Below are 15,158 nucleotides of genomic sequence, written 5' to 3'. Positions count from 1 at the left end.
GCAGTACACTTCCCTGCAAGGCTGTTGTAGCGAACCTTCCAAGCAAACCTAATTAACTTTTTATCTAAAATACTCCTAAATCGGTCAAATATTGACTTGAATCTATCTTTAAAATAGTTTTAAAACTTTCACATGTCGAAAGTAGACAAAAGGGAAATTATGGAATAACGGGAGCAATTTTAACAAATTTAACGGTTGATTCACAACATTAAATTAATTGAATGTAGTTTAAAGCTGCTGATACAGAATGGGGACTGGAGTTTTTTATTTAATGTTATTTTTGTATATTTGTTTACTGCTATATGTTAACTTGATACTGAAATAGTAGTGTGGTTTAGCCTGAAAGTATTTTTGAACAATTTCGGAACTAATGTACAAGACATTAAAAAAAAAGAGAGAGAAAAAAAAAAAGGAGGGGGGTGCATCAATAATCGTTTTATAATCGAATCGGAGCCTCTGAATCATAATTGTAATCGAATCGTTAGGTGCCCAGAGATTCCCAGCTCTAATGGAAACATACCTTAGCGAATTAGCTTAGCGCTCGGCGCTAACTGTTAACATCTCAAAAACAACAACAGTAAACAGTACAAGAGGGTTCGTGTACTCACTTCTTATAGACCCCCACCGGTCTTAGCAACACACTCAGGACATTTTCCAATTGACATAACTTGAAACTACTGCTGGACAACTGAAAGACAAGGAGCAACGAACTATCTCTCCTCCCTTCTCGCTCTAAAAAATAACTTGCGCACAGAAGCACAACCGCCGGGTCCCTGCCTGTCTCATATACAATTTTTTTTTCTCCAGTCTTTTGAAAAGGAGAAAATCTCTCGCTCAGTAACCGGCAGCATCCATCATAACATTGTGCGTGCGTCCGTTAAAGGTGTCCGGGCAGCAGACGTGTCTTGAATTTCTTTCCGCTATGAGCAGCTGTCATAAAGTTATCAGGAAAAATCGTCGTTTTTGAACATTTATGAGTCGTAATCAAATTGTCACGTTTCGAATCACGATGCATCTATTAATCAATTTTTTTGGCACTCTCTTACTTACGTTGCGATGGCAAACAATATATTGAGCAGGCCTAGTTTGCACCTTTCAATTCTGAGACAACCAGAGCAGTTTGTTCTGAAGAAGTGAGCCAAAATACCTGTTGACAGATTTAGAAGTTTCATTGACACTTACTTGACCTGCCTCCCGCGACCCTCGCGAGAATAAGTAACACAGAAGATGGATGAATCTTTCTTACAGTATTGCTAAATAAAGATCATTATCCCCAAAACAATATCTTCAGCTCTTGACAACATTCTATATCATTTTTTCAATTTCATGTCTCATAACCACATTCTTGTATTGTAATACACAGTGTATCACAAAAGTGAGTACACCCCTCGCATTTATGCAGATATTTAAGTATCTTTTCATGGAACAACACTGACAAAATGACACTTTGACACAATGAAAAGTAGTACAGCTTATATAATAATTTATTTCCCCCTCAAAATAACTCATAATATAGCCATTAATATCTAAACCCCTGGAAACAAAAGTGATTACCCCCCCTTAGTGAAAGTTGTCAATATTAACATACAACATGACAACTGTCAATATTTTGAGGGGGGCCACCACTATTATCCAGAACTGCATTTACTCTCCTGGGAATGGAGTTTACCAGAGCTTCACAGGTTGCCACTGGAATGGTCTTCAACTCCTCCATGATGACGTTGGGGAGCTGCTGGATATTTGAGACTTTGCGCACCTCCACCTTCAGCTTGAGGATCCCCCAAAGATGTTCTATTGGGTTCAAATCTGGAGACATGCTTGGCCAGTCCATCACCTTTACCCTCAGCCTCTTTAGTAAAGCAGTAGTCATCTTGGAGGTGTGTTTGGGGTCATTGTCATGCTGGAACACTGCCCTGCGACCCAGTTTCTGGGGGAGGGGATCATGCTTTGCTGCAGTATTTCACAGTACATGTTGGAGTTCATGTTTCCCTCAATGGAATGTAACTCTCCAACACCTGCGGCATTCATGCAGCCCCAGACCATGACATTTCCACCATCATGCTTGACTTTAAGCATGACATACCAGTACTTATCTTGGTACTCCTCACCTAGTTGCCGCCACACATGCTTGAGACCATCGGAACCAAATAAATTAATCTTCGTCTCATCAGACCCCATAGGACATGGCTCCAGTAATCCATGTGCTTTGTTGACATGTCGTCTGCAAACTTTTTGCAGGCTTTCTTGTGTACCGTCTTCAGAAGAGGTTTCCTCTTGGGGTGACAGCCATGAACACCAATTTGATGTAGAGTGTGGCGTATGGTCTGAGCACTAACAGGCTGACCCCCACCTCTTCAATTTCTGCAGCAATGCTGACAGCACTCCTGCAGCGATCATTCAAAGAAAGCATTTGGATGTGACGCTCAACATGCGCGCTCAGCTTCTTTGGTTGACGAACCCGAGGCCTGTTCTGAGTGGACCCTGCCGGATAATCTTAGCCACTGTGCTGTAGCTCAGTTTCAGAGTGTTGGCAATCCTCTTGTAGCCTTGGCCATCTTCATGTAGCGCAACAATACGTCTTTTAAAATCCTCAGAGAGTTCTTTGCATGTAGTGCCATGTTGAAAGTTTCAGTGGCCAGTATGAGAGAGAGTGAGAGCTGCACTACAAATTTGAACACACCTGCTCCCTATGCACACCTAGACCTAGTAACACTAACGAGTCACATGACATTTTGGAGGGAAAATGACAATCAGTACTCAATTTGCACATTTAGGGATGTAGTTTCTAAGGGGTGTACTCACTTTTGTTGCCAGGGGTTTAGATATTAATGGCTATAGTTTGATTTATTTTGAGGGGAAAATAAATTCACCCTATTATATCAGCTGCACACAGACTACTTTTCATTGTGTCAAAGTGTCATTTTGTCAATGTTGTCCCATGAAAAGATATACTTAAATATCTGCAGAAATGCAAGCGGTGTACTTACTTTTGTGATACACTGTATTTGCAATTCACTCACTCTCCTTGCCATTTGACACATTGTGTTTTTATTCCATTTCCATTCGGCAGATGCAATTATTATGCCTTCAATACTGATTGCATAAAGCAAATATTCTCCTTCCGCAGTGTTCGTGCAGGCCAACAAGCTCCAGCAGCACATCTTCTCCGCTCATGGGCAAGAGGATAAGATCTACGACTGCTCTCAGTGTCCTCAGAAGTTTTTCTTCCAGACGGAATTACAGGTGAGCCGCGTGACGTTTTCCCCTCCCCGACGTCGTTCCGGCTATGAATCAGAGGAGGAATTATTTCAGTCCGTCGGAAAACTCATTTGTGATTCCCAGATATGATTTGATTTGCTTATTAGACCGGCAGAGCAGTAAAATATCTGGAATTAGGGGATTAGCCCAATGCTCGTTTTTGAAGCAGTAATTACGCGCAGTGCAGAGGCAAAAACATGGAAGGGGCCAGTCAGAATGGCTGCATCTCGCGTTCTAATCGCAGAGGAGGCCTCATGGCTAAATATGAGTCTTTTCCTCGGGGGTTGCGTTAGTGGGGTGGGGAGGGGGACATATCTGCCCTTCAACAAAGTTACTAGTTGGACTTGTGAACTCGTAGTGTTAGAGAGATAATCCATTTTCTTCCAATCCTTTTTTTCCCCTCTTTTCTCCTCAGGGAGTGTGGGAAAAAAAACAGAAACAGACCTTATTATTTTATTCCACTAGTGGTGTGCGCATGAGTGTGTGTTTGGGGAATCCTCCATAGTGCGCATGGCATCATTTTTTTACTACTGTTTGAAGATGAATCATTAAAATCTTACTCCATAAAGCACCTTGTTCTGCTTTAATCACTAGCGTTTTCCCTTAATTTGCCAGCGAGGGTAAAAAGAAACAAATGAGGTGCTCGACGAGAGTCTCCAAACACGGCTTTGTGAATGCAGGATTAGCAGGTAGCCACAGGATTCGCCTCCAAATGGAGGGTGGTGTGCTGGTCTGCCAGGAGGAAGGTGAACAGGATCATTATCTAGTGGTCATTTGACTTCGGTAAACATGAATTAAACAACTGCAGTACGGTACTTGAGCAAAAATGTAGTCTGGAAGTTGCTCACAATTTCAAGCCGATGCTGAAGAATATAGACCATTTTAAGAAGAACAAGGCAGGTTTGACATCTTCCATGTCCCCGAGGTGTTGTCCCATGTATGATAACACAATTTTACACTTTGTGTGGGGGGATGAGGACACAACATGACACTTGGTTGTGAAAGCGGGAATGAGCTTGAGCGGGTGAAGATTATCATTACCAGAGCTCAGAACCTCCCAATTGGTTTCAGTACAAACAGCACCGATGGAAAGAATGCATCCCTTAAATTTGCTGTGCATCTACGTAGTCTTTGTTTTTATAGTTTTAATCATTGTTGACAGAGATGGACGTCTAATCCGTTTGAGTGACTGGCAGGGCTGACAAACGGATTGGACATCTATCGCTGTCAAAGGCAGTCAATGAGTCTTAGATTAAACATTTTAGTGTGTCCATTTATCATATGTTGCAATATAATGGCACAGTGGTAAACAGGAATTTGTAATTGGAATTTTCGATTTAACATGTTTGAAGCCACACAAACACGTTTTGAGGTTGTTGTTGTTTTTTTTAATATTTTCTATGTCATTTACTCTAAAAAATTTATAGTAGTTATTTCAGGATCTTAAAATTTTAATCTGAAAAAAAAATCTCTCATTTAGAATAAATAATCACCACAACCACAACCAGAGGGACGTGTGCGTAACAGTGGCTGAGAGACAGGTTGAGTCTCCCAAGGCAGTTGTTTCGTGAGCCTTTCGATTGCCAATTTGACAGCCCAAAAAGTCATGTCCGATTAAAGTTACACTGATATTGCACATTCTGTTGTGTGTGACTTGGATACCACACAGTTCATTCTTGCAGTTTAGTTTTGCCTACACTTTTTAAAATACTCAATTTCTCTCTGCACTAATTTGGTAGGGGCCAGCCCCTGTCTGCTCAGCCAGCGGAGGGAGCCTGACAAGTTCTCTCGCCAAACAGCTCCGAGTCTCGATGGGCGAGCTCTAAAGCCGTCTCTGTACAGTCCGCAACAGGCAGGCCACCGATGGGTGCCAAATTGAAGCATATAATTGCGATGCACATCCAAACAAACATTGAATTTTTCAAAATGAGTGTGTCAAAGACTGAGCATCTCGTCACAGCTTGTTAATGTCAGGCAAATTAGCCTGTTCCACACTTAGGAGGCCCCTTTTCCACTGAGCTTGTGGATAGTTAAGCACCGGTTCTTTCTGTTTCCACAAACCAAGCAGTGGCTCTAGGAGCTGCAAAGGCTGCTTGGCACCAACTCCTATTTGTCCCCAACAGCGGCCAGCAAAGTTTGCGGGGGAGGGGAGCTCGGGTGAGTGAGCGGCAGTCTAATGGCAGAGGTCAAGTCAATCAAGTAGACCAATGAAATGGCACCATTGGCCCCTGGAGCTCAGCTCTACTTGCAGGCGCCATTCGACATTAAGTTAATAACTGTGACTGGTGAAGGTACCGGCCGGCCCTGGTACCCCCAAGCTCAGACCCCACAGCCTCAACACGCCATGTTGGACCGTGCGTGGCTGCCGGTGAGTCACTTAACCCTGCAGTCCGATGAGAGAGTCTATCAAAACCTTTTTCGTGGGGGTACATGTCTATGTTTGCTCACAGCAACTCACTAGAATACCCACTAACAAAGGTTAAATAGTCCTATGGCTGTGCCAAGCATTTGGTGTGGCGCTTGAACTAAAGCGGTGCTTATGGCCATTTTTTCTGCTTGTTGCATCTTCTACTGTTGCGTCATTTACACTGAATAAAGAGACTGCGTTGGAGAACAACACTTTTTAATGCCGTGTGTTAACCAGTACACAGGCATAGCATATATTTCTGGATTACCGTGTATGCAATGTCATTAACTTCCTAGCTCGCAAAGTTACTTACCCGATAAGCTCATGTTAGCTGAGCATTACGTTACTTACTGTTCTTTGTGCAACTTCAGATATTGAACAACATCGGAAGTTGTTGACTCCATCTGTGATCTTCGACCGACGGGACTCCCAACAAAATGTCGTGCCCTACACTACACAGATTTTTGTTTTAAACATACATTTTATATTCGAGAGATGGGAAATGTAAATTCAACGAAGCGCGGTTGAGTAAACGATCCTTTCGCCTTTGGCTCAAACCAGTGGATAGCAGTGTGTTCGAGGCTTTTTGCATCGTATGCAAAAAAGAGATTCAGCGGGGTACAATGGGCATAAAGATGCTAGAGTCTCATGCTAAATCTTCCAAGCACATAACCTCCATGAGAGGAAAGAAACAAACTCCCTCCGTTGCCAGCGTTTATCAATCTGCCTGTTAAAGACAAGTCAGCTGCTCACGAGCCTCAAGAGACAAGCTAAGGCCAGCCAGCAAGCTGCTAATGCAAGCAAAGCAACAGCAGATAACACTAGCCGGCTAGCTGCTAATGCTGCAGCCCACCTTCATCCCAGCCCAGCTACGATTGCTAGTAGATTTGGGAGAGTGGATCTACTCGCATCGTTTGGGTCCACAGCAACCATGAAAGCAGAGGTGCTGTGGTTGCTCGAGAGTTTAAGATGACGCTCGCCACGCTAAATGCTAATGCTAATGAGAACGCCTCTACTTGGCCTGTGGTCTGTGTCTGCGCTGTGGTGGTGTCGTGTGAGAAGCCTATTCAATACGCTGTATTCTTACTTCCTGCACACATTCCACATTTCCACTAATTCAGAAATTCACAGATTGTTTTTCTTTGTCGATATGCCTGTGAAATAGGTATAGTAGTTACGTTTTTTTTTTTTTTTAATGGTCTTAATTAGGTCTTAAAAAGGAACCCTGACTAAACTTTATTTCTATTGAAAGAATGCATCCTGATGCTTTAAAGTGTATCTTTTTTTTATTTGTTTGTTTGTTTTTTTAAATTAATAAGATTAATAAATGGGCTTTCACTTGTACTTGTCACCAGGGCAGTGGTTCAAACTTCCATCTTTTGGGTTGGGAGACAAGTACTTTACCACTGAGCCATACTGCACCACTAGTGTAGCTTTACATTCCTTTCGTCCTGTACACATACAACATAAAACAAATGTTGAGTTGTCCGCGAGTTGTTCCTTCTCCCGACACGCTGCTGTTTTGTCAGTCCGTATGAAGTCGGATTGTCTTCCAGCAGCGCAAGAAGTGGAGGCTCCTGGTGTTTGCCGCGTGTCCACTTTGCACGTTTCTCCCCGACACCTTGGCCCCTCGTCTCTCGCCGCCGTGGCAGGGGTCAAAAGGGCGTCGAGCAGGTAGAGCCGCCGCGGTGGGTAAAGGCGAGCGGGAAGGATATTTTATTAATTTGCTGCCGAGATTCGGGAACGGACCAAAGGCTGTGACAGCTCTCCGGCGCCTCGCGGCCTCTCGTCTTCCTTCTCCTCTTCTTCGCCCCCCCCTGCTGGTGAACTCTACCCTGCGAGGGGGCTAGCAATTTTCGCCAGCCTGTCGAGATGGATGATGGGAGTGCGTCCGTCTAATCAGCCCTCTGAGGACCCCCCGCCCGGCGGCCCCCCTCAGACCTCTCAGATTGACTGACTCCTGGGCCACTGTGCCCTGGAATCCACATTCCAAAGGAGAATAATCTCCTTCCCTTCACAGACAAAACAATAGAAGTCAGATGCATGCGCCGGCGTTCCTTTCACGGCTCTCAGGAGGTTCCAGCGCCTCGATTTTCCCGCCTCCTTCACCCTTTGCGCCCCCTTTCCCTCACCCCATTAAAGTATAGAGAAAAGTCTCGATATTTCATGAGGTGCTGACGGAGAAGGCGAGCTGTCGTCGACCCTCGCCGTGACGCATCCGTGCCGTGATAGAACCGCTTGCTCGTCTTTTGTTAAAGCGATGCCCGTCTCCTCTTCCGAGACTAGAAAAACATCCCCGGGTGCTCGCGAAAGAAATGCCACAATGCGAGAACCGATAACAAACTTCCTCAGCCCGGATTAATTAGACAGATTCATTAACTGATGGGCGAGCGCTATTAGCCACAGTTTAAATCCGACATCTGGGCAAGAATGCGGAATCGACTGAAGAAGCGCTCAAATTTGGATCCTGCAGCAATGCGGCGGAGCGCAAGGAAGCCATGGGAGGAGATTCTGGGCCGATTCATAGGATGGATTTGAAGGCTGGACCCAGTCAAAGCCTTCTTTTTACAGGATGAAATAGCCGTATTTTTTGCAGGAAAATATTGTACTTTGATCAAAAGTTGAATTAACATACCGTATTTTCTTTTTTTTTTTATTTTATTTTTTTATCTTAAATTAAAGTTATTAATGTAAGCAGGATAAAAAGTATAGTGTGTAAAAATTTGTTATATATTGCATATTAGTATAATATTTTGAAATATGGTTGTAATTTTATGACAAGGAGAAACTGAATGAATCAAATAAAGAAGGAGGAAATAAAGTTCTAATTTTACGTGAATAAATCTGGAATAATATGGTTACTCATAATCTTAGTCTTCTAACATTTTTCAAGGAACACCATGAAGATAGTCATTATCTATGAAATTAGGAAGATAAGTTTTTAATTTTTTTTTTTTTTTTAATCAAAAAATGTATTTACTCGTTTATTTTACTTTTTTTTCTCTGAATTGAATTGTTTTATCTTATTATTTAATGTTATGTAGAATTCATATTTTGAATGAAAAAAGTTCCAGATTTACAAGAATAAAATCAAATTGTTTTATATTTTACATGTTCTAAATGCAACTGGAACATTTCTAGAGGGGAAAAAAATCATGAATGCAAAGAATTATATTCATAAGCATGAAGCTATACTTTTGCCAGGGAAAAAATGGTAAAATCAAAAGATTTAAGATTATAATGAAATAAAATTTGGCATTGTTAGCAAAAAAAATCATGAAAACACCCAAAATATTACAGGATCATAAAAATCAATTTTGAAAAAAAAAATATTTTGCAAAATATAGTAATTCTTCAACAAATAAAGATTTGGTTACATGTGATAAATGCATGATTTAATTCAAATAGTATAATTTAATATGTAAAATTAAACATGTATTTAATCATATCTACTCTCTATCATGACTTTTCACATAATCACAAATCCTTGCGCGACACACTGCTGTCCAAATTTAGAGAAATGTAACTACCCATATTTTTCGCAGTATAAGTCGCAGATTTTTCATAGTTATGCTAGGGGTGCGATTTATACTCTGGAGCGACTTATGTGTAAAATTATTCACACATTATTATATCATTTCACATGTTATTTTGGTGTTTTGGATTGACACTGATGGTTTGGTAAACTTGTTAGCATGTTCTTTATGCTATACTAGTAGTTATCTGAATAACTCTTAATAGCTATGTTATGTTAACATAGCAGCCACGTTCGCATTTCGTTGTTCATGCATCATGTAACATTATCATACTGTACACCTATTCAGCATCCTGTTCTCTATCTATTGGTATTTTTATTTTAAATAGGCTTTCAAGATGACATATCTGTTCTATGTGTTGGATTTTATCAAGTAAATTTCCCCCAAAAATACGACTTATACTCAGGTGCGACTTATAGTCCAAAAAATATGTTACTACCAGTATGGATGAAAAGGGGAAAAAAGCTTTTAACACGTTCGGAACCCAAAATGGATTGGACGTCTATCGCCATCAGTGGTTGCTAGTGAATTAAAATGTAAATTCTTCTGGATTTTATGTGAACGACAAAGACTACAATCTTCTCTTTACAGTTGATATCAATGTCAATGTCAACAATTTTAGCCCAAATATTACTAAAAGAATACTCTGAGTGTTTATTATGTTTTGTGCATTACGAACAATGTTTTTTGTTTGATTTATAAATGCAACAAAAAAATGGATTCAGGTGACCGCCTGGCCCCATCCTTTTAGACGCCCACAGGACACCTTACCTTAATTGGAGTAGCTTCCGGAAGGATTCCTTCTCCGGCAATCCCGACATCCTTAATGAGTGCCGCAAGTGACGAGCACACATCTGCATGACGTTCTGCTCAAATGAGAGTTTCGCCTCCCCGCGTGATGCCTGTGATTGCCAAGCTGTGACCAATTCCAGCGTTTTAATTAAGCGTATTTATTGGCTCGGCGGTCACCGGGTCAGCGTAAACAGCCGCCCGGCACCGAAATTGACAGAATGGATGGGCAGAAAGAAAGATGCTACAGACTTTGTGCATGCCGTCAGTGACAGAATCACATTTTTTAATGCATTTGGAATGTTCTTACATTTATACATAATGCAACGACTGCAGTTTTCTCACTCATTTTCCTGGCAACCAAAGAGAGAAGTGAGCTGAGTACAGGAAAACGTCACAGCATTTCAAGTAAATGTAATGGCGGGAATACTTCAATTTATAAGAATAAAATCTAAATCTTTTATTGGAAAAATACTTCTGAGAAAAAATAAGTAAATTTGTCATTAACAGTTATACTCTTATGAAAATTAAATCAGGTTTTTCACTTTTCACTGACAAACATGAGGCAATTTAAAGGGGAAGTTCAGAATTTTTGACATTAGGCCTAATTTTTTAGTTTAATTAGTTCAGTGAAGTTGGTTTCCAACCATTTTCGTGCAGTTCGTTAGTTATTCTGGTAGTTGCAGGGCTCCGGAGTGGCTAAGCTAGCACGAGTCAATGGTGCTTGCTCGCATGCCAATAAAAAACAACATATGCACGCAATAGAATCACCTATTAACCATTAAATCAATATCGTTGGTTATGTTTTCAGAATAGAGTCATTAAAACTACTATTTCATGTCAATAACTGTAGTATGAAAAGCAACATTTGTAATCCGGCAGCTCTGCAGGGAACAGGCTGTCAAGGCAAGCAGGGCGGAGTGATATCAAATTGTTTCTTTCATCGCTGATTTTTTTGGGTGGGAACGAAAGGGACTTCCCATCCCCCAAATCAAACATCCTGACGCACTGTAATGTTTATTTGGCAATGTTCGATCCGTTAAAATCGTTTTTTATTGGCATGCAACAAGCACCATCGACTCATGCTAGCTTAGCCACTCCGGAGCACCTAACAAATAACTAACAAACTGTACGGAATTTGTTGAAACTAACTCCCCTGACTAATTAAACCCATGCTAACTCGAAGATTAAGCCTAATGTAAAAAAATTCTGAACTTACCCTTTAAGACTGGCTTACTTCAATGTTCAGGACCGTTTTGCAGGTGTTTTGACTTACACATGTGCCAACTGTGTGCAAAACTAAAGCTTTTCAGAGTACTGTATTCTAATTTTCTTAGTCTGAGGGTTTGTGTTTTTAATAACCTGCAATTAATAATCAGCAAACTTACAACAAGGAACTGCTTGAGATACAGTGGTACCTCTACATACGATCACTTCGACACACGATCTTTTCGACAGCCGACGTAAAATTTGAGCCGCCATTTGTTTCTACATCCGACGAGTTGCTCGAAATACGATGACATGACAGCACTGCAAACGAACGCACGGTGGATTTTCTTGTGTGAGAAATCAACACAGTTTTCAAAAAAAGTTGATACAGTTGGAGAAACAAGGAAAAAAGTGATGCTTACCTTTGAAATGAAGATGCAAGTTATAGAAAAATATGAGCTTGGGGTGCGCGTCTCTGAACTGGCTCAACAATACAGCTCCATGGTCCTCTTCCGACCACCGTTCGCCACTATTTATAAGTTAAGGTGACAATTATTATTGTGGTAACATTGCCAAGGAAATCGCCAGCTTCGTCACGTTTTTATCATTTATTTAAGAACTTATCCAACACAAAACGCCCATTGTCTTAAGCAGTTGACTGCTCTCAAGAAAACGAAAGTATTATCTCTACCGCACCGACCTATCTCACTGAGACGTCAGCTTCGCGGTGCGTTCAGGGACAGTAAAAAGTGTCCGCCATATTAGAATCCGATTCGTTACATTATTTACAGGAATAATTATTAATTATTCTTCTTATTATTATATTATTCTGAATTATTTATTTATAACTTATTTGTTTTTCTATGTTTAATTGCCATTTGTAACAGTGCCAGCAGTATTTATTAAGAATTTAGTGTATGTTTTTAGGCTTTGGAACGAATTAATGGAATTATAATGTATTCCTATGGGAAAATACTGCTCGACATACGACCATTTCGACTTACAAACAAGGTCCTGGAACGAATTAAATTCGTATGTAGAGGTACCACTGTATATCAATTTGCGGTTTATGTCTCAGTAAAAGTTTTTGGTTTTTTCTTTTATGTTAAAATGCCCAATTAAAACAGCATTTACATGATATTCCGTTTTTGGGGTAGTGCTGTATAAAGTCAAGTGAAAAAATTAGGACACCCCATTAAATATTAAATTATTTATGAAGAAATATTCACCTATAAATATCTGATCTTGTTTTTCTTTATCTCTGGAAAAGAAAGTGATTTAATTGCAGGTAAACAACAAAAAATAACATTGTTTTACTCATTAAACCAAATATATCAACAAAAATGCATATTCTGACTAAGGAAAAGGTTAGGACACCCTACCACCTAATAGCTAGTTAGGTGAAATAACTTCAGTGAGACGCTTTTTGTAGCCATCTACCAGTCTTTGACATCGGTCTGAATAAAGACCGAAAGACTGACCCCACTCCTCAATGCAGAGTACTTTCAACAGTGACTGACTGTTAAAGTGAGAGAAAACACCATGGTGGGATCAAAGCACCTGTCTGAGGCCTTCAGAAAGATGATTGTAGACGCTTTTGAGTCTGGTAAGTGATTCCAAAAGATCTCAAAAGAATATAAAATCAGCCATTCCACTTCCCTGAAAATAGTCTACAAGTGGAGGACATTCAAAACAACCGCCAACATACCCAGGTCTGGCCGTCCAAGCAATTTCACCCCAAGAACAGACCGCAATATGCTAAAAGAAGTCTCCAAAAACTCTAAAATATCATCAGGTGACCTACAGCAGGCCCTCGCTACTGTTGATGTGAAAGTGCATGCCTATACAATCAGAAAGAGACTTCACAAGTTTAACCTTCATGGGAGGTGTGCAAGGAGGAAACATTTGCTCCCTAAGAAGAACATGAAGGCCAGACTGAAGTTTGCCAGAGTGAATGTAGACAAAGACCAGGACTTCTGGAATAATGTTCTTTGGACAGATGAATCTAAAATTGATTATTTGGACACCAGAACAGAGGATATCTTTGGCGTAAACCCAATACAGCATTCCAGGAAAAGAACCTCATACCAACTGTGAAGCATGGAGGTAGAAGTGTCATGGTTTGGGGATGCTTTGCTGAAGCAGGACCTGGCCAGCTCACCATCATAGAATCCACCAATAATTCTAAAGTGTATTAGAGGGTGCTTGAGAAACATGTGAGATCATCTGTGAAAAAAATTAAAGCTGAAGCGAAACTGGACCCTGCAACATAATAATGACCCAAAACATACCGGTAAATCCAAGGACTGGCTGTAAAGGAAGAAATGGAGAGTCCTGGAATGGCCGAGTCAAAGCCCAGATCTTAATTCCATTGAGATGCTGTGAGGTGACTTGAAATGGGCTGTACATGCAAGAAACCCCTCAAACATCTCATAGCTGAAAGTATTCTGCGTTGAGGAGGAGGGTAAACTTTCTTCAGACCGATGTCAAAGACTGGTAGGTGGCTGCAAAAAAGGGTCTCACTGAAGTTATTTCAACCAAAGGGGGTAACACTAGCTATTAGGTGGTAGGGTGTCATAAGTTTTTCTTCGGTTAAAATATGCATTTTTGTTGATATATTTGGTTTAATTAATAGAATAATGTTAATTTTTGTTGTTTACCTGCAATTAAATCACTTTCTTATCTGGAGGTAAAGAAAAACAAGATCAGACATTGATATGTGAACATTTCTTTAGAAATAACTGAATATTTAATGGGGTGTCCTAATTTTTTCACGACTGTAGATCTTAATCTTGCCAGGGAAAGAAAATCACATTTTCACAAGAAAAAAGTTACGCTCTTAAAAATTAAAAAGACGAACCATTAGTTTAGCCTTGACATGCAAGTAAAATCTATTCCATGAACAAATTCATGACTCAAACTGCTGAAATATTCTTTGTCTACTCAAATTAATGGAAATGTTCCTCCTTTAAAGATGATGTATCATTAAAAACAAAGAATATCTGATTTGAAGAAAGCCACACTATTACTAGGGGCGGGAGGTCTTATTTTTAATGAAAAAAAAAATTATGAAAAATCGAGGGAAAAAAAAATATCACCATATTTTTTCAGACTATAAGTCGCACCTGAGTATAAGTCGCACCAGCCATATGCCCAATGAAGAGGAAAAAAACATACAGTATATAAGTCGCACTGGAGTATAAGTCGCATTTTTGGGGGAAATTTACATGATAAAATCCAATACATAGAACAGATGTCATCTTGAAAGGCAATTTAGAAAAAAAAAAAAAATACAATAGAGACCAACATGCTGAATAAGTGTACAGCACAATGATGTTACATGATGCATGAACAACGAAATCCGAGTGTGGCCAATATGTTAACGTAACATGGCTATTAAGAGTTATTCAGATAACTGTAGCATAAAGAACATGCTAACAAGTTTACCAAACCATCAGTGTCACTCCAAAACACCAAAATACAATGTGAAATGATATAATATTGTGTTAATAATTTCACACATAAGTCGCTCCTGAGTATAAGTCGCACCCCCAGCCAAACTATGAAAAAAAACTGCGACTTATAGTCCGAAAAATACGGTACTCAAGCACAAAAAAGTTGCAGTGTAAAATGTCAAAACCAGTGTAAATCACTAGTTTTTTTTCTCAAATAAAGTTGTACTCTTGCGAGAGGTAATAATTAATTGTACTAACTCACATTAGCTAGATTAATTGTCATTTATATCTTCATGTAGTCTTCATGTATTACTCCTTGTTGCCGTTCACAGTATGTTTTGCTGAATTTAAAGTGCTTCCTCACACTTGTTTTTGTTCATACATTTCTTTCAGAATTTTAAAACTTGCCCTTAAAAAAAAAAAAAAAAAAAAAAAAAAAAAAATTTGCCCCGTGCCCCAAACGTGTCGCAAAGCTCCCTGTGTTTGTCCCTAAGCGTCTTTCAA

General features: G+C 40.0%; 1 protein-coding gene across 4 annotated transcripts in view; it reads left to right on the top strand.

The window, feature by feature from the left end:
- The window catches only part of LOC130930327 (zinc finger protein 521-like), a 234,135-nt gene that overhangs the window by 196,949 nt on the left and 22,028 nt on the right, over window positions 1-15,158 (top strand). For all 4 annotated transcript variants that reach the window (XM_057858214.1, XM_057858213.1, XM_057858211.1 and 1 more), the window contains one exon: window positions 3,128-3,243. In XM_057858214.1, the coding sequence (XP_057714197.1) occupies window positions 3,128-3,243 (116 nt within the window). The remainder of the gene's footprint in view (window positions 1-3,127; window positions 3,244-15,158) is intronic.

This window comes from Corythoichthys intestinalis, chromosome 14, assembly GCF_030265065.1.
Source record: "Corythoichthys intestinalis isolate RoL2023-P3 chromosome 14, ASM3026506v1, whole genome shotgun sequence".
Lineage (NCBI taxonomy): Eukaryota > Metazoa > Chordata > Actinopteri > Syngnathiformes > Syngnathidae > Corythoichthys > Corythoichthys intestinalis.
This window is presented reverse-complemented; position numbering and strand designations above follow the sequence as displayed.